The sequence below is a fragment of the Neofelis nebulosa genome, chromosome 18 (genome assembly GCF_028018385.1).
Source record: "Neofelis nebulosa isolate mNeoNeb1 chromosome 18, mNeoNeb1.pri, whole genome shotgun sequence".
Taxonomy (NCBI): Eukaryota; Metazoa; Chordata; class Mammalia; order Carnivora; family Felidae; genus Neofelis; species Neofelis nebulosa.
Window position 1 is genome coordinate 8,450,638 of NC_080799.1, and position 19,562 is coordinate 8,470,199.

General features: G+C 49.9%; 1 protein-coding gene across 1 annotated transcript in view; it reads left to right on the forward strand.

Moving 5' to 3' along the window:
• The first annotated feature begins 15,321 nt into the window (after nucleotides 1-15,321).
• Nucleotides 15,322-19,562, forward strand: part of CUX1 (cut like homeobox 1) — a 377,843-nt gene continuing 373,602 nt past the window's right edge. The window contains exon 1 of the mRNA XM_058711654.1: nucleotides 15,322-15,504. Coding sequence (XP_058567637.1) covers nucleotides 15,457-15,504 — 48 coding nt within the window. The 5' untranslated portion in view covers nucleotides 15,322-15,456. The remainder of the gene's footprint in view (nucleotides 15,505-19,562) is intronic.

The following is a 19,562-nucleotide window of genomic DNA, read 5'->3' on the forward strand; positions in this document are numbered from 1 at the left end:
AAAGAGGGACACAGAGGGCCCGGCCGGGCAGCTGTGGAGTGTTGTTCATTGGGGGCTTGGCCGCGGATTCGCACTCCCAAGTACATGAACGTCAAGCACGGAGGTCCTGGAGCCTGGACACCAGAACGCCTGCAGATTTGGGCCTGGGCTGGCCCTCTGCCATCTGACTGCCATCTCTCCTGATCCGAGGGGAGGGTTTAGGGGTGACAGCAACCTGGAGCACCATTACCGTTTCACCATGGTGCTAGCCGCCAGGAAAAGCCCTTCCAGTGTGGGTGCCAACAGGCCCTTGGGTTTTTTGCCCAGGGCTGAGCACGTCGTCTACCTCTCTTTCAGGCGACAAGGTCACAGCCCAAGCCGGGGCAGCGTGGGGCAACCGCACCGGCTTGGAACTGGGAGCCTCCGTCGATTCTCCCCGATGGCAGCTCTCCACGTCCATCCACCCTGGCAACTTGCTCCGCACGGGTGTCCTATTTGTCCACTGACGGGATGGACTGAGGGCTTCTGGCAAGACCCCCACAGAGCATGGAGGTCCGGCCTTCCGGGTCAAGGCGGACATCCATCCACCGCCCTCCTCCCCGTGAGAAAATCTTTAGCTGCACCCGGATGTGCAGCTTGTAAAGATCGCCACAGTTGAGATGCGCCCAACGCGGGAGAATTGAAGTGACCGGCCCAAGGCCACATTGCTGACGAACGTGGCGCCTGACCCCTTGGCCCAGGGGCCCCTCTATCCCCAGGACGACTCCCAGGCAAGAAAGCTTGGCTGCCACCCCAGAAGCCTATCTCCAGAGAGTGGATCCCCCTCTCTTGCCCAGTGGGTGGTAGCCGGGTGCTTGCTAACTCCTCACCAGAAAGGGGCCTCTCAAGGGGCAGACTAATTGCCTGGGGCTCCGTCTCTTTATCAGAACCTGATAGGAGACAAAATAATATCTGACTTTCCTTCCTCGCCTTGATAAAGATCAAAGCCCCAAGGGTAATGTCAAAGATCACGGGCGCTTGCCCAGCACTAGAATCCTGGATTTGGAGGTTATGCCCCAGCCCTGAAGGGTCTCTGGTCAGGCAAAAAGAGACACAGAGCTTCCCAGCTCACTTTCCCTTTCTCTCCTATTTGGAGACAGCGAGAGACAAAGCATAAACAGCTATGAGGAGATAAGACGATACCCTCTTGTTACCCTCCTGGTATTCTGACTTTCGGAGATGGCAGCCCAGGGCTTGCATTGGCAAAGAAAATGGGGTAATTGATCTCTCTTACGACATCTTTCAGAATGTGCTCCTCCCTGCTTTAATTTCAGCCTCAAGGTGTGGACAGGCAGGCGGCTCTCCGGGGGAAAAAAAAAAAAAAAACAACAACAACAAGAAAAACACACCCTCCCCGTTAACCAGTGTGCAAAATGGCTGCTGGCTTTTCTCACACCTACAAGCCAAGAGGGATCCCCGAGATTGTCCGGGGGCCCTTTCATCTGGATCTGTCCCAGCTTCTTTCTGCTGGATGACCTTCCAGAGTGTTCTGTCCTGAGTGGCCCTGGGAGAGCCATACTGTGGCCTCTGGAATAAAGGTCCAGAGACAAATGTAGGGAAAGGGCGAGACAGTTGTGATGTTTCTGGCATTCAGTGCCCGCTGCGACAGGAGGCTGAGGAGGAGAACTTTGGGTGACCTCACGGGATGCAGACACACAGGTGTCCAAGTGGAGTTTGGTCAGAGAACCGCATTAGGCAATGGTGGGGCCTGGGGGGCCAGGATGTGCTTCCTGGGACACTCGCGGTGGGAAACAGGGTGCCTCACGGTGCCGAGGAGGGCCAGAGGACCTACTCAGGACATTCAGTCCACGCTCTCCCACTCTGTGGACACAAACGTGATGAGAACCTGACCCCACTGGCTGGGTGACCTCACGCCGTCAGTCCAGGTGTCTGGCTTCCGTGTCCCGCCCCATGGTGCGAGATGATCACTGACCTTCCAGAATCCCCGGAGGGCCCAAGAATGGTGACGGGCATGTAAGAGACTTGGGCACCGTAAAGCCCCCCTCAAAAGCCAGGAAGAAGCCAGGGTGAGTGGACGTGGGTCCAGACTGGGCGACGTTTCTGAAGTTGCCCTGCGAATCCGCCACTTTAAAGGAATCGGCATTCCTTCGGGAAGAGCCTGTCTTGGAACACGGCCGTTGAGAAGTGGACGGAGCCGTCACCTTTATGATTTTCAGAGGCCGAGAAGGCATCGCCTGCGCTGGCTGGCTGACGGTCACACAGAATTGCTGGGTCCTTCCCAAGCAGGCAATGACATCTGGTAACCCCATTGTCTGCTATCTGCGGGGAAGAAAGTGTTAGACTCAAGGGGCAGATGGAGTTTGCCTAGCGTGTCTGTTCTCTTCTCTGCTGCCTTTTCAACTCTTCTTGGGAAGCAACAAAATAGCAGCTGTTCATAATTTCATGAATAAAGAACTATGTAAATTTCAGCTATGAAAATGTGTCGCATCTCTTGTGGGCAGAAGTGAGGTATATGCTCCCGCTCCGTCTCGATTTCCATCTCGTGTGCATCTTGGAGTTTCTCTAAACTGCATTCTCTGGGCAAACGCTCAGTCGCAGAATCAGTCCAGGCTAACTGATGACTGAAGTCGCCGCTACCCATCTCTGCTGGCCGGAGCGAGAGGCTGGCAGGCCAGGCTCCCTGTTCCGGCTCCAGGTTGAGCCCCGGTGCCTCTGAGCGAGGTGTCAGTCTCCATGTGCTCCCTTTTACCGATCTGTAAAATGGGTGTGCTGATGCTTCTGTCTTTCGCGGAACGCTTGCACGGTAACTATGTATCTGTGAACTAACCTCCAGCAGCCTTTGGATGAGGAGGCCAAGCATGTTTACGGTTTTCTTCTGAATACCTGCACAAGGCCAAACTTGCTGGCAGGGGATTCCACCTTGCCTGGGTCCAAACAGGTACATGCAACTCCGAAAGCTGCCTTCTGCCCCATTTCCTCTATTCCCGGGACCTTCCAGGCAGGTGTGTTCACACCACTTCTGAGAAGCCTGTTGCACTCTTCAGGAACAATCTTACCAGCTCAGCTCACGAGTAGCAAGACGGTCCCGCCCCTGCTGATGGGTCTCATGTGGGAGAGATCAAGCCTCCCATGAATGGCTCCAAGGTGTAGTGCTAGGACCTTAGAGGGGGGAACCTTCTAGTGGCACCCAGAGAGATGGACCAGGCTCCTCAGGAAGGGTGAGGGCACAACAGGGAGGCACGTGTCCGTTAATGAGCCCCTCAATCACCCCGGGGACCTTGTGAAAATGCAGATCTTGACTCAGTGGGCCCAAGGTAGGACCTAAGACTGTGTTTCCACACGGCCTCCAGGCCATGCCAACACTGCTGATCGCAGGAGCGCCCATAAGTCTGGCTGAACTTTGGCATGTCCACCAGCCCCAAGTTCTTACACTTCTGTGATTCTGTGATGCGGTAAGTTAGTCCCCCGGGGGTCCTGGTTGGCTTGGACAAGGGAAGGCGGGAATGGAGTCAGAGAGCCCCCTCTGCAGCAGCCCCAACCTTGCCGAGGCTTCCCAGCTTCTCTCCCTTTAGAACAGTGGCTTTCGGTTTTGTGATGAACCGTGGGGACACTGCTCGCTGAGGCCACTGGGGTCCTCTTGGGGGTCGTGCTGCTTTGGAAAGCCCAACCCCAAAAGGTCTCCATGGAGGCTGGGGCTAGTGTGGTCAGTGGGCTTCCGAAAACACAGCCAAAGTTCCCTTCCACAGTCAAGGTGAACAAAAGAGAGTAAGTTACAAGAATGTTATTGTGCCCACAGGAAACTGCCTGGCCACGGCCACAGGAATTCGTGAACAAGACGTTGCTTCTGCCCAGTTGTCCTTTGTTGCCTGAGGCTCCCTCCATTCTCCAAGCTCAGCACACTCCTGCTCACTCCCCATCCACGTTGAACTCCATCCACCTGGTCCAGCAAGCATTTTTCAGAGGTTTCCCTCCTCTTGCCAGGTACCGGGTCTGATGCAGGGGGGCACAGAGGTGGACCAGGCACAGGGCCCCTCCCCATGTGGTACCACCAAGAGAAAGAAAGCAGTACGCAGAGAGAAGAGAGCTGAGGTAATCAGGGAGGGCTTCGTAGAGGAGGTGAGATTTCAGATGAGCCTTAAGGATTATAAAGATAAAGATCATTGGAAATGGGTCATCGGTGAAGATGGGGAGAGAGTCAAGGATGAACAACCCAGAAAGACACCCCCCCCCCCGCCCTACAGGAAAACCTAGTCAAGAAGCATGAGGGGGCACCTGGGTGGCTCAGTTGGTTAAGCATCTGACTTCAGCTCGGGTCATGATATCACAGTTCATGAGTTCGAGCCCCGCATTGGGCTCTGTGCTGACAGCTCAGAGCCTGGAGCCTCTTTCGGATTCTGTGTCTCCCTCTCTCTCCGCCCCTCCCCTGCTATGTCTCTATCTCTCAAAAAAAAAAAAAAAAAAAAGAAGCATGAGGGTTACCATGCTGGTGGGAATGTCACAGGCTGCGGCTGCTTTGGAAAACAGTCTGCCGTTAATCAAAAGGTTAAACATGGAGTTAACCTATGACCCGGCATTCCCTTTCCTAGGTACATACTTATCAAAAGAAGGGAAAACATACAGTCCCGCAGACACTCATACACAAACAGCAGGGTGATTCACAATAGCCAAGCAGTGGAAACAGCCCAAATGTCCATCACTTAATGAAGAGATAAACAAAATGTGGTGTGCCCACACGGCAGAATATCATTCAGCCAGAGAAAGGAATGATGCACGCTATGATGTGGGCGAGCCTTGAGAACACTATGCCAAGTGAAAGAAGTCAGACGCAAAGGACCACAGATCGTATGAGGCCATTTATAAGAAACGTCCAGAAGAGGCAAATCTATAGAGAGACAGAAAGCAGTTAGTGGTTGCCAGGGGCTGGGACTGAGGGATCAGAGAAGGATAGGGAGGGACTGATAACGGGTATGGGGTTTCTCTTTGGGGTGGTGAAAATGCCCTATAAACTTTTTTTTAATGTTTATCTATTTTTGAGAGGGAGAGAGAGAGAGAGAGGCACAGAGTGTGAGCAGGGGAGGGGCAGAGAGAGAGGGAGACACAGAATCCAAAGCAGCCTCCAGGCTCTGAGCTGTCAGCACAGACCCGACGCGGGGCTCGAACCCACGAGCTGTGAGATCATGACCTGAGCCGAAGTCGGACACCCAACCGACTGAGCCACCCGGGTGGCCCTCTAAAAACTTATTAAAGGGATGGTTGATGGTTGTAGACCTCAGTGAGTAGGCCAAACACAGCGGATGGTCCAATCTAAATGGGTAGAGGGTGTGGTACATGAATTTATCCCAGTAAAGCTATTGACAAAAGAAAAGAAGCAACACGAGGGTACTTCCTGGCCCAAGAGTCATCAGTCGTGTTCCTAGAGATTTGCCCTTGATAGGTACTCCTGGTCCCCTGAGCAGCCAATTTCCAGTCACCACCTCCTTGCCCGCAGTAGGTCAGTTTCTCCTAGAAGCAGATTCTGAAGGAGAGATTCACGGGCAGGAAATCTACTGGCAACGGCTCAGTAATTCTGGATCCGTACTTTTGAGGGACGCAGGTTGATGCGGGAGGAAGGGTTCGGCTGGGATGCAGTCATGAAAAGGCCTCAGCCACTCCTGTGGTGACCTTCGGAACTGAGTTGACCCAGGTGACTTGCCACACTGGAGGCAAGGGGGCTTAGGCCTCTTGAGTTGGGGGCTGCCCCCCCAGGAAGGGGCATGACCTTGAGCAACATGGCCGTCTTTGGGGAAGGACAGTCCTTGAGGAAGGATTCAGCTGAGCACTGGGGGCCACGAGCACTCCCAGAAATAGGAAGCCTGAGGGCATCAGCCCTGGAGGGAGGGTCTGGGCACTACCCCCATCATTCACCATGTTGCTCTTCCAAAAGCCTGGAGACCTGCTTTCCACCCCTGAGAGCGAGAAGCCTCACCTCCAAGGAGTAAGCCTGTCCCCCTGGCCTCCCAGCACAGATAAAACAAAAGAAGGCAGATTTATGGGGCACCTGGCTGGCTCTGTCAGTGGAGCACACAACTCTTGATCTCAGAGTTGTCGGTTCGAGCCCCACATTGGGGGTAGAATTTACTCTTTTTTTTTTAACGTCAGGAAGTTGATTTACTTATTTTGAGAGAGAGAGACAGAGAGAGAGTCAGGGCAGGGGACGGGAAGAGAGAGGGAGAGACAGAATCCCAAGCAGGCTCTGTCTCGTCATCAAGGAGCCCGATACAGGGTTTGAACTCACGAACCGTGAGATCATGAGTCAGACACTTTACAGACTGAGATCAAGAGTCAGATGCTTAACCGACTGAGCTCACCCAGGCACCCCAGGGGGTAGAGGTTACTTTAAAAATATTAAAAAAAAAAAAAAAAAAAAGGCAGACTTGTTTTGAAAGGACCATTCTAGGGATAATCTTTAAAATAGCTGCGTTATAGCACATTTCTGGCACAAGAAGGAGGAACGTAATCCTTGCATTCTTTCCTGTTTCTTCCTTGTGTTTTTCTTCTTTTAAAATATTCTTTTGAAAAAAAAGTTTATTTTTTTATTTTGAGAGAGACAGAGACAGCACAAATGGTGGAGGGGCAGAGAGAAAGGGAGACGGAGAGGGAGAGACAGAATCCCAAGTAGCCGGGACAGCGCAGAGCCTGACGTGGGGCTCGGACTCAGGTACCGTGAGATCACGACCTGAGCCGAAACCAAGAGTGGACGCTTACCCGACTGACCCACCCAGGCGCCCCTTTTAAAGCTTTCTGAAAATGGAGATACAATCCACAGAACATAACTTTCGTCCCTCCTTGTTTTTGAATCTTTAGTTTTTTCTCCCCTGCTGCCATTTGAAGGCATTTGGGCACAAGGCTCACCCTCGAAGAAGCAGCAGGGCCGTGATAATTGAGAAAATAAGATCAGCGGGGGGTTTTAAGACGGTACTAATAACGAGCGTGATTGGAGAACTGGGGAAGCCAAGGTTTTACTCAAAGAGATGGGTTTCTCTTGTCCCTTGTTGGTTCTGCCCATAAACCGCCGAAAAACATCTGGGTGGAATAGAAAAAGATAGGCTATCCCTTTAAATACGCTTTCAGCAGAAAAGAAGGGAAACTGACTTTAGGGTATTTGCTGAAGCTTTTTTTTTCTTTCTTTTGGTAAATAATACATGATGTTCTGTCCCACCCGTGAAAGCAAATTGGATCATCGAATTGCCTGAGTCACCTGAGAAGCCACAATTTAAAGCCACCTTCTACTGCCCAGAGTTCCTGTCTCCAAATCAAATTAAGTAGAAAAACAAGTTAAAAAAAAAATCCTTAAATAATTATGGAAGTGGGCAGAAGTGTTTTTTTTTCTTTTTTTTCTGATCAAAATGGTTGATAACGCTTGTATAAGGAGTGAAAAACATCTCATATAAAAATTTAATCTGAGTGTTTTTGTTGTTAAAAATCTCATGTGAATCATGAATTATGAAAAACATGACCGGGGAAGGCTGTGAACAAGTTGATTCAAGTATCTCAGGCATCTGATGATCTCACACCCCAGTCCGGCTTGGCTTCTGGGACTGTCAGGATTTTATCAGGTTCAGAGCTCTCTGATGGCCTAATGCTGGCTCCAGGCCTCTCCCGGCTCCTTTCACACCGGCGCCAGATGTTTGGAAGGCGCTCAGGAAATGGTGGAGAACCAGCGCTCGCCTGGCCACCAGTAAATGCAGCGGTGGTGGCTGCCATGGCTCTCCCATTCTTAAATTCGAAGAAAGCCCCTAAAAATGAGGAGCGCTGTAGGATCGACTCATGATCTCTTGACCTTGGACTCTCAACTGAAGCGTGAACCTGCCTCCTGCCTTGGTCAAGTGTCTATTAAACACCTACTCTGTGTCCGACTTGGAGGTGAGGGGAATACAAAGAGACCTGAGGCGAGGCCCCTGTCCTCAGACAGCTCAGTCCAGGGGCAGAAACTGAAAAGTCACCGAAGTATGTTTAGACAGGTTGCAGATAACTTTCGACTCTGCGATGGAATCTGTGTGTCGTGGATTTGGGGCCAAAGGATGGCGTTGGCCTTGAGAGTTGGGGCCACCTGCCCATCCCAGGGAGTGGCTGACCGAACTCCTGGCAGGGAGACTTGCCTGCCCCTTGCGCTGGTGGTTAAACTCTGGGCAAAGAACGGAGTCAGTGACAGGTCTGGTGTCTGGTGTTAGAAAATGCTAGCAACTGGCCAATCGGAATAGAAGGGCTCTGACCAATCAGAGTGGGTGCTGGCCTCGAGGGAGCCGCTGATGCTATACTGTGGGTGTGTGGCGGGGTTGGGTGGGGGGAAGCTGGGAACAGTCTGGGGTGGCTAGAGCGGTGACTGCGGGGGCTGAGATGGTCGTGGGGGCTGAGAGGTCCGACTCAAGGGGAAATGGAGGCGAAGCTAAAAGGTTAGCAGGAGGCAGGCCACGCCAGAGAGCTTCAAGATGCTCGCTCAGGTGGCCCTGCGCATGTCAAGTGGATGATTTGGTCCCTATGTCCTGTGCACCTGAGAATACAGAAACCGAGATTGATGGAATGAAAGGGACATGGAAAGCACAGAGGCCTGGGCCACGGGTCCCCTTCTTCCTTTCTTTCTGAACGTGAGGCCAGCATCCAGCCACCTGATGTCCCCTTCTATCATGTTGTCCATGACTTAGAAGCTGAAAGCGGGAGCGAGGCCATGTAAACCTGATTTCTTAACCCCTTCTCATCTCCTCTTTTCCAGCCCCGCCTAAGACCTGGTACGGCCCAGCCCAGCCTGGAGGAGGAGTCCACCCTGACCATGCCCTCTGGAGGGGGGCTGCCTTCGACAAGGCCCGGCTGCCTTTCAACTTGGCCAGAGGGCTTGAGACACTTCTTAGCTGATTCCCTACCACGTGTTTTTGAACTCGTCCTTCCTCCAAAGCACAAAGCCACGAAATATACCGTAGCATGCATAGCTCTACCCCCTCCAAACGGGTCCACGGCGGTGTGTGAAAGCCCAGTACGGAGGCCGGACCATCTGTTAGATGACTCTTTGGCGAAATGACCAGCCCCCATGCACCTGCCTGCTGGCATCCCGCGAAACTGCACAACAGCGCAGATCACAGACCTTCAGGGTTGGTCCCAAATCCCGGAACCCACAAGCGCTAAGCCCACGGTGCCGAGGGCCTATGGAATCACTGCCACTTTGCAGGTCGGGAGACCCCCACTCAGTGTCGGCCACTCGCCCGCAGCTGCCCAGCTGGACAGCCGTGGAGCCTGGTCGTGCCCTGCTCTGAAGCCTGTGTTGTTTTCCCCTCCCTGCCCCGTCCTTTCGGCGCTGACCGTTCCCAAGTGAGCTCAACTTTCAAGATTTGAAGCGTATGAACTGACCCCCAACTCTTTAGGTGGAAAAGATGATCATTCAGCTGGCCTCTGGGCTTCCTTCTCTCTGGTGGTGGGGGGGAAGGCCATGGGTTCTGACCCTAGGGCCCCAGCTACAGACCTACTTTGCAGAAATACTTTTCTCAATCCCCAGCCAGGCTCAGAAACCACAGGTGTCCCTGGAGAGGAGGCTTCCCAGGAAACCCCATGAGCCATTTGCAAGAGAGTCTGTGATCCTTAACTGCCCTATGCTATTCTATGGGCTTCAGGAAACAGGGGTCCTAGCCTGCTAGCATGTTACCTTAGTGGCTTCTCCCTTAATCCTCTGAGCTAAATGCCCTCAGATCGGAACTGCACAGGACCACTGCCTCGGCCCCAGCAAGAGATGGTCTTGATGAATAAGACTGGTCGACGCTTTCATTCATTCAACACATCACCATTGACAGAACTTCAGACCCTGAGAGACAAAACAGCAAGAGGGAGGAAGACAGACCCCTTTCCCAGCCTCGCTGCTGCTAGGGGTTAGCAGAAAAGACAAGCAGACCAGGGGCACTTTAAAAGCTTGGTATTATGCATACTGACAACAGGGGGGCTAAAATGAACGAAATCCTACCTGAATATCGCTTTGCTGAGTGCATAGGTGTTCTCTTTATCCTTTTTCATTCATGTAATGTAAGTGACATATATATTTTGAATTCCTGCTGTATCAGTCAAGGGCCTACCAGAAAACAAGCGTCAAACGCAGATGAGTCAAGGGAAGTGAACCAGGGACTAGGTACAAGGTGTGGGCAAGAATGAGGGAGCCAACAAGGGGTGTTGGGCCCCCTGAGATTACCAGCAGCAGGAAGCTGTCACTACCCCAGTCCGGAAGGGGCAGGGGGAGGGTTGTGACAGCTGGAGCCACAGGGAAGCCAGAGTGCAAGGGACCCTGGCAAAGTGGCCACCCTGAGCATAGGGCAGGGGATTAAAGGCGGAGAGTGGCTGTGGGGTGGGGTGGGGGTGGAGGGTGGTCAGCGAGCATAACTCTGAACTGTTGGAAGGAAGACAGGCTAAGATTTCCAGGAGTTGGGATGCATCATTCCATAGGCGTGATCTGCTGGGAACTTGGAGGTGTGGAAGAAGGAGGAAAAAGTCAGGAGAGCTGGTTAATCCGTGCTGTTTGGGTAGTCAGAGCGCATAGCTCAGTCCCGAAATGGGATATGCGGGAGGGCGGGGGTGGTAATGGTGGAGGTTCGTCACCAGCCTGTCCTGTCCTTATCGATCAACTAACCAGATAACTACCAGCTGTCCTGTTCTCTGTGCTGCGAATTCACAGCCATAATGTGTGTGCATCTGGCCCTTAACGAGAGTTCACGGAGGCTGAGTAATGTTTGGATGGAGAAAAAAATTTATTGCGTTCAGCAATATGATCTTCAGCAATTGACAGCTGGTGATGGAGGGGTTTTCAATCTTTTATTTCGTCTCAGGCTGAGCCGCGACGTCTGGTGTTTGGCTGTCTGTTGTATTGATTTCCAAAACGACAAAGAAATTTCCCAAGCTGTCAAGCAAACAGGAGGCATTTATGAAATGAAGTTGTGTTTCATTGCAATTTATGATTTCTTCCTCATCAATTATGGATATTTCATTAGCGATTAGTCAGAGACTTGAAGCTAACTTTGGGGTCTGTCATTTAGAGCTTTCATATCAATTTCCTTATAACACAAGAAATAACATTCCTATAAATAAAGCAAAAGGCTAAGTACATAGGCAGATAATCCAGTGCAGAAAAGAAAACATAATTTCCAAACATATGCAATTATGAAAAATAGAATAACAAAGCAGGCGATGTTTCAAATTAAGTTCCTAAATGTACATTTCATTTAAGCTTAATAAAATATCACTTATATTGCAGTAATATCATTTAATTATTAAAGATCCTCTCCAACTAGATTAATAACTATGTAAAAGATGCTGGTCTAAATTCTAAATTTTTCCTCCACTCGGTAGTCCCTCATTATGAAGACTATCCCTCATTTTAGAAAGAATTTTCTTCTGTCCTTCAAAGACCTGCTGGTAACTCATTTTTAACACCGTAAATTATTTACACCAGGAGCCTGGAAACACAAAGCAAAATACAGAAGATGTCACTGATGCCTCGTTTCATGTTATTTTTCACCACTCCATCTTACTGGGCTCGAGTGAAATTTTACAGGAACATCTTTCATAAAGATCTACAACCGTGTGTCGGGGACAGAAACCAGACTGTGCTGGTGCGTGTGCTAGGTGCCTTCCCAGACGCTGGACATCTCCTATCCCAAATACTCTCTGCAGCCGGTGCGTGAGGCAAGTATGACTGTGCCCATTTTGCAGATGAGAACAGAGAGGCTGGAAGGGCTGGCACAGCCCGCGAGCGGCAGGGCCTGATCTGGCCCCACTGTTCTGCGTCACCATTGTGTGTTTTCTCCACTAAATCGTGCTGCTAACACAACGTGTGATAATTACCTACTATAATCCCAACGCCACAGTTCACATCAAATGCCATTGCCTTACGATTTGGCTTTCGTTGGATCTTAGCAATCTTAGCGCCTGATCACAGTTTCGGTGCCAACCCCGTTCCATGATACGCTGTGTGAGTGTATCTAAATTGATGGTTTTATTAATCGGTGACATGCCTTGAAAACTCAGTCTCCCAGGGTAAGAGTTTGGGGTCTTGGCAACCAGACAGGATACGCTGGGGGAAGTTTCCGTCTGTACTTAAAATATGTTTTTGGAGTTTCCGCCTTCCTTTTTGTGGTTGCTTTTTACTCCAGGATTATTGTAACGTTGGCCTCAAGACACTAAGTAATCAGACCTCAGTTGCTCTGGGGGATTTGTGTTGGGTGGGGAGGCTGTTTTGTTTATTTATTTTTTAAGTTATTTATTTATTTATTTATTTATTTATTTATTTTGAGAGGGGGTGCAGGGAGGGGCAGACAGAGAGGGAGACAGAGAATCCCAAGCAAGCTTTGCACTCACAGTGCAGATGTGGGGCTTGAACTCACGAACCCTGAGATCATGATCCGAGCTGAAGCTGGACACTTAACTGATTGAGCCACCCAGGAGCCCCTGGAAGGCTGCTTTAATTCCATGAGATTCAATTGCTTTTTTCTCATGGAGTTTGCGCTTCAGAGGCTTTGGACCAGAGAGAAGCTTCAGGGATTCACTCGACCACAGAACCATATCTTGCAAGGCGGGATGATGAGGCCAGTGGCTCAAGAGCCTGAGAAAGACAAGTCCATTAACTGTGGTTACAGAAGAGCCCAGGACTCAAAAGGTAGGAAATGACAGACGATCCCTTGCTGTGGTGAACTCGGGACAAGGAGATAAGGGACCTCCACTCCCAGCACTATTTACTCCAGAACCCAGGAGACATTGAAGGCACCTTGATCCTGAGACCCCTGAGAAAGCCTCCAGTCTGGGTCTCTACCTCCAGGGACAAAGCTGATTCACTGTGAGCCATTAGCATGGGACCTGCCCACAAGAAAAGAGTTGTTAATTTTGGGTCACCCATACAGCATGATGCTGTCACTTCCTGGCTGCTGGTCCCTATTTGTGAGTGTGTTAGGAGGGTAACAGTATGCAACAGAACCTGCCTCACCTTTTTCTTTTTTAATCAAGAAGCCTTAGTTTTGAGGGATGCCTGGGTGGCTTAGTCGGTTAGGTGCCCGACTCTGACTCTTGATTTCGGCTCAGATCATGACCTCACGGTTCGTGAGACTGAGCCCTGTGTCGGGCTGTGGGCTGACAGTTCAGAGCCTACTTGGGATTCTCCTCCTACTCTCTCTTTCTGCCCCTCCCCTGCTCACACGTGTGTGTGCATGTGTGTGCTCTCTCTCTCTCTCTCTCTCTGTCTCTCTCAAAATAAATAAATGAACTTAAAGAAAAAAGCAGCTTTATGGGGCGTCTGGGTGGCTCAGTCAGTTAAGCGTCTGACTCTTGATTTTGGCTCAGGTCATGATCTGACGTGGGATCGAGCCCCACGTCAGGCTCTGCACTGGCAGTGCGGAGCCTGCTTGGGATTCTCTCTCTCTTCGGCTCTCTCTGCCCCTCCCCCGCTGGCACTATCTCTGTGTCTCTCAAAATAAATAAACTTAAAAAAACTTTTTTTGAAAAAGCAACTTTATTTTTGAGAAGAGTTTTAGTTGTACAGACAATCTGAGCAGATAGTACAGAGAATTCCCATATACCTCCCTCCCCGCCCCCCAGTCTCCACTATCATTAACATCTTGCATTATCACATAGTACATTTGTTATGGTGAAGAACCCATACTGATATGTTATTATGAACCAAAGTCCACAGCTTGCATAAGGGTTAACTCTTAGTGGTGTATTTTCTATGAGTTTCGACATGTGCATAAGGTCATGTATGGACTTTTGCAGTATCATACAGAAGAGTTTCCCCACCCTAAACCCCCATTGCTACGGATCCATTCCGATCCCATGGGTAGTGTCATCATCCTGGAGTTAAGCAAAAACCATACTCCTGGAACGAGGAAGTATGAACAAATATTCCACTCCCGATGGGCTAGGAACGTTCTATGACGGATCTGGGCTGCTAAACAAAACCTGTAATAGCAAAGAAAAGAATTACAGGCAGAAGAATGTAAAATAGGGTTGCTGAGGGAGAGTAAATCTTGACTGGGTGAGGTCTGAGCCCAAGTCTGATGTTTTCTTTAATCCCACAAGGTAGGCACGGTAATTATTTCTAATTTACAGATAAGGAAGGGCAGGCACAGAGTTCAAGCAATTTGAGCCCAAGGACGCAGAGAAAGATCATGCCGCAGCTAGGATTTGAATCCGGGCGGCGGAGAAGCAGGGAATGTGCTCTTAACTTCCATCGCGAGGCAGGAGTTTGCTGCCTCATTTCAGCACAATTCACGACAGCCCCACGGGATAGGTTAGCTATGGTGCAGATGTGACAGGTGAGGCCACAAAGACTCAGAGAGGTTAAGGAACCAGCTCAAAGTCACCTGGCTTCGAGCCTAGGGTTTGCACACGGATCTGGCCCCTCTGAGGTCCAAGCCTGTGACCTTCCCTGCCCACCCCCCCCCATTCCACCCCGCCCACCCGTGGCCCTGTCTCTTCTGAGAAGATGGGTGGGTGAGGACTTAGCTCTTTTCTGCATCAGTCGATTCGCTGCTGCAACTGCTCCCGGGAGCGTGAGGCAGGCAGTTTTTAAGAGAAGCAGCGACAGGAAATTTGGTCTATTGTTTGAAACAAGAGGTGCAAACAAGTCTCCGCTTTGAAGTGTTGAATAACAAATTCCTCCGGGAATGGAAAGGCGAGAAGCTACGAGATTCCTGAGCTGGTGTCGAATGCTCACCCAGCGGTGGCGGAGGGCAGGAGAGGAAGACGCAGCCCTCGGAGAAACTGGGGCAGCATCTGTTTGAAGAGAACGTGTCTTAAATAGATCAGGCTACAGAGGACAGCGAGAGGGGCCAGGGGGGTCAGTTCTCTTTTTTTCTCGAAGGGAGCCTGTTGGGGAAGGAAAACACAGCGTCTAAAGGTGGGGGTGGGAGAGACGGGCTCGACAGTAACACGCAGAGCTGTTCCGAAAGAAAACAAAACCAAACTCCACCACCTGGTCCGCCTTGGTCGGTAATAAAATGCCATCGGATCAACAGAGCTTGTGTAAACTAATCCCACCTCCCACTCACAAGTCAGCGTTACATTTGGGAAGGAGAGAGGGTAGGATACCCAACTTGGAATGACTTGTAATCGCTTTACTGAACCGCCTCTGATAGCGAACCCGTGACCCCACCCTCCCAGCCACACTTGTAGCCAGAACTGGATCGTTGATCAGATATTTCCCCAGACAGTCCATTAGATCAGACTCCCCGAACGTGAAGAAGTGAGAAGCCCCTGGGCAATCAGCGAGGAGAATCCCAATGCTGGCAAGGAAAACACACCCCTCTCTCCAGCCGCCCGGATTGCCAAACATCCAGTCTTCCTGTACTTAAGGGGACTTTTGACTCTCCCCGACGCCTCTCATTTGCAATCGATGTCTCATGCAAGACCAAGGTCAGGTTATCAATCTTTATTATAGATGCCCTGGACCAGGGTGTCTGGAGCCTCTACTGCCGCAGAGAAATGTCCGGAGACATCGGGGAGGACTCCTGGCAAGCAGGCTGCTGTAAGGTAAGATGAAGGCATCCGTCCCGGGGAAGGCAGTACCCAGGACTTCCTGAAGGGGTGACAGAGAGGCTGCCTGTCCCCATGTCCCAGGTGGGTTCCGACGGACCAGGCGGGGACCTGGGGGTGACGGGGCAGCTGCAGGTAGGTCTAGGGCCGAGCAGTAAGACCAGACACTGGAGGAGTCTCCTTGCCTCTCCGCTCCTCGGCTTTCTTATATGCAAAATGCTTCCTGCTTGCAAACCTGCTGTGAAGATCGGAGATAAAAGCTTTGTATGGCTCAGGACAGATGGCAGGTGCTCCCTGGATAATAATTGTTGTTATTTGGTGGTTTTACAGACAAAGATGACTCTTCCAGGCTTGTGACTTTCAATCCGGCCTTTTCACCCTCAGGACATCAGTAGATAATAGGATACCCTTTATGGCTCTATTCCCAACCTCTTGCAAGAGTTTCCATGAATATGTTTTACTGGGGTGGCGGGTGGGGGTGGGGGGGGGGAGGACGCCTGACCTCAGGAGTCTCCAAATGGGAGAGAAGTCTAAGGGAGGTGCATGGCTGTGTCAGAATGGGGCTGGGTGCCTCAGACCCTGATGTCCCCAGAGCACTATCTACCAGCGACAGCAATGGACCTGTGTGCATTTGGGGGTGTTCCAGGCCTTTGCCAGCATCGGATATTTCCTCATGCACATCAAACAGCCTGTACGATGGAACCAATTACGTGTTTCCAGAGTCTTTTCAGCCAGATTTTAAACTTTCTCCAAAGGCAAAAGGCTACCGCATTTCATTTGGCTGTATATACACCCCCACCTTGCCTTTCCACCTGCCCCCAGAGCGTGTGCACGCGCGCACACACACACACACACACACACACACACACACACACACACCCCACACCAGCCTGATTGGGAACATTTGTAGATTTGAGCTGACTTCATTTCACATCACATTTGGGCAAGCGGGAAACTTTGCTTCTCTGTATATGGTTGTGGTCTCAGCCCTGATTTCTGAAATAAAAGGTCTGGGGGGGAAACTGGCCTTGACGCTGAGAATGAGAGTAGACTTTGCCAAGGTCAGACCTACCAAAGACTTCATTCTGGTGATAAGTGCTTACATTGCCAAAAAAGGCTGAAGGATTACAGTGCTCTGTGGCCTGAAGAATGTATGTTGGGGAAGGAGAAGGCATTTAACTAGCAAGGACATGGCTGATGTGGCAGAGGGTGAGAAGGCTGCGAGGGGCCGTTCTCCCTCGCTCTGGGATTTCTTCCCATGGTGCTCAACCATCCTGTGGAGAAGGCGCCGGGACTTGGCACACAGTAGGCCTTCAATAAATATCTTTGGGAGGAATAAATGCAGAAAAGCATCCATCGCTTCTGAAAGGCATTTGGGAGCGGGCAGCTGAGATCCTGTCATCAAGGGGTGGTCAGAAATTTGAGCAGGAGCTTGGCCACCTGGCTGAGACATCCAACCTGTTCACCAAATGACTGGTACCCAGAAGCTCAGTCTGCTTGTCTCTAAAATGGTATTATATCCGTGTGAATGCAGAGACGCCAAGTTAGGGTACGTGGATGTAAATGAAACAGTGGCTCGCTCTTACTGGTACTTAGTCCACGCAGGTAGAGCTCAAAGCATTTTATGTACATTTTCTGATTTCATCGGCACCGCACACAAGGAGGTGGGCACGTCTCTGGTGGAGACGGAGACTCGGTGAGGTTCAAGAACATGCTCAAGGGCAAAACGTTCTTTACTAGAATTTGAACCCACATCTGACCCTCTGGCTGCTGGCTTCAGCACGAACCGCCTCTCCTGAGCCCTACTGCTCAAATGCTGACTGCTAAGGCAAGGGTGTTTCTGGCACGGTGAATTGGAAACGGGGGCTCATGTGTTCACAGGAACAGCACGTGGCCAGCAGCTCTGTGGCCCATCTTCCAAAATGGCGGAGTCCCCACTTGCCCCTTCGGTGATGCCACCAGGGTCTTCCCATCTGGCCAAGCCTTTAACATGCCAGTCTGCTGTCCACCTCCTGGGCTCCCAGCTGAAACAACCCACTCACTGTTCCCCTCCTTCGTGGGCATCGTGCGTGCTTTTCCTGACCCCTAACACACTCCATCTTTCTTACCACCTCTTACCTCCTGCCCTGGCCAACACCCCAACATTTCTGAAGTCCTTTGCTCATCTGAACCGACAGGGGCATCTCCCTTCACTGCTCAGATCAAAGCTAGTGTGGTGGGGGCGCCTGGCTGGCTCAGTCAGTAGAGCACGCGACTCTTGATCTCGGGGTCGTGAGTTCGAGCCCCACATTGGGGGTAGAGATTACTTTAAAAATATGTTTTTAAAAATGCTACGGCACGTATTCCCACTTCATCAGCTTCTTTTGTACGTATTGCCTTCTGCTCAAGTTGAATTGTTGCTTTTTTTTCCATGTTGAAAAAAGATTGTTATTTTTTTTTTTTTTACTATCGTTATGGACCTCTTCCCAACAGAACTGTAAGCTTCTAAGGGCAGGGATCTTGTCCACTGCTTCTCTGCTTCTTTATAGTGTGTGACACAGCACTTTGCTCAACAGTGTTTGGTGATTAGACAGCATTGTTGGTGACATCCTTATCTGCCCCCAAAACAACTTTTATAAAGAGCACAGGGAACCCACACAGCCACAGTTTGGCATTTGGCAGAGTATCTATAGTGCCTTCTTCCACCGGCCGTAATGACTGCCGTTTTTCTCGAATGCCTTTGTATTTTATATCCACTTCAATTAGCATTAATAGAACAACACTTTGTACCTTTATGGGATCTCTCGTCGGAGAGCTCAAAAGCATTTTACAAGAAAGTATTAATTATTCCTATTTTACAGGCAGGAAACCTGAGGCAAAGTCAGTGACTCAGTGGCAAAATTAGGACATGATTTTCCCTCTGTTTTCAATTGTCTATTTTAATCACTAGGTCATGCTACCCCTTCTGGTTAGAGTTAAATTACTGCTTAAAAAATGACATGCCAGCCCTTTTCGCCAGCCTTATTTTGAACAATATTCACTATTTTCCTGTATTATAAAGATGGCATATGCTCATGTAGAAATTATACAAAATACAGAAATGTTAAAGAAGATAAAACTTACCCATTCAGTCGCTGTCTAGAGGCATCTGCTGTTAACATTGTTGTGTACTTTCTTACTGCATTTTTTTTTAAATCTTTTTTTTTTTTAACGTTTATTTATTTTTGAGACAGAAGGAGACAGAGCATGAACGGGGAAGGGTCAGAGAGAGGGAGTCACAGAATCTGAAACAGGCTCCGGGCTCTGAGCTGTCAGCACAGAGCCCGACGCGGGGCTCGAACTCACGGACTGCGAGATCGTGACCTGAGCCGAAGTCGGATGCTTAACCGACTGAGCCACCCAGGCGCCCCTTTCTTACTGCATTTTATACGAAGACAAAATATGCTGTTCTTTGCAGTTGGGCTCACGCTGTGGCCTATTTTCTGCTTATATAATAAACACTTTCTCGTGTCATTACATATTTTACAAGCATGACTTTTAATGGCTATACAATATTTCATCACTTCTGTGTTATTGGAGGTTTCTGTATTGTTGGACACTTTAGGTCGGTCCATCTTTTTTTTTTTTTTGTTTATTTTTTATTTTGCTTGTTTTGTTAGCAGAAATACTTCTGTGCTGAGAATATTTGCATTTCATTCTTTTATTTAACGTTTTGAATTTTCAGATGACACGTGTGTGTGTGAATATTTTAATTAGAAAAAAACAGTTGCTAGATTGGAGGCCCACTTTCCTCCTTCTTTTTTCTGTGTCTCACACACACACACACACACAAAATTTTGACATCCAATGGGATTCTGCTAGCGACTTAAAGCTCTAAAGATATTATAATACAGATCCTCAAAAACTGACATTAGACCAAATATTTAGTGTGAATGGAGCTCGAGGGAATGAAGAAAGTTTTTTCCTCACTGCTAGAAAGATCAGCTTCCCTATTTTCCAGTGGAAAACAAGCTTTCGGGAACTTCCAAACCACATTTACCCGGGAAAAAAAATAGTATCCAATCTGACAGTGCTCA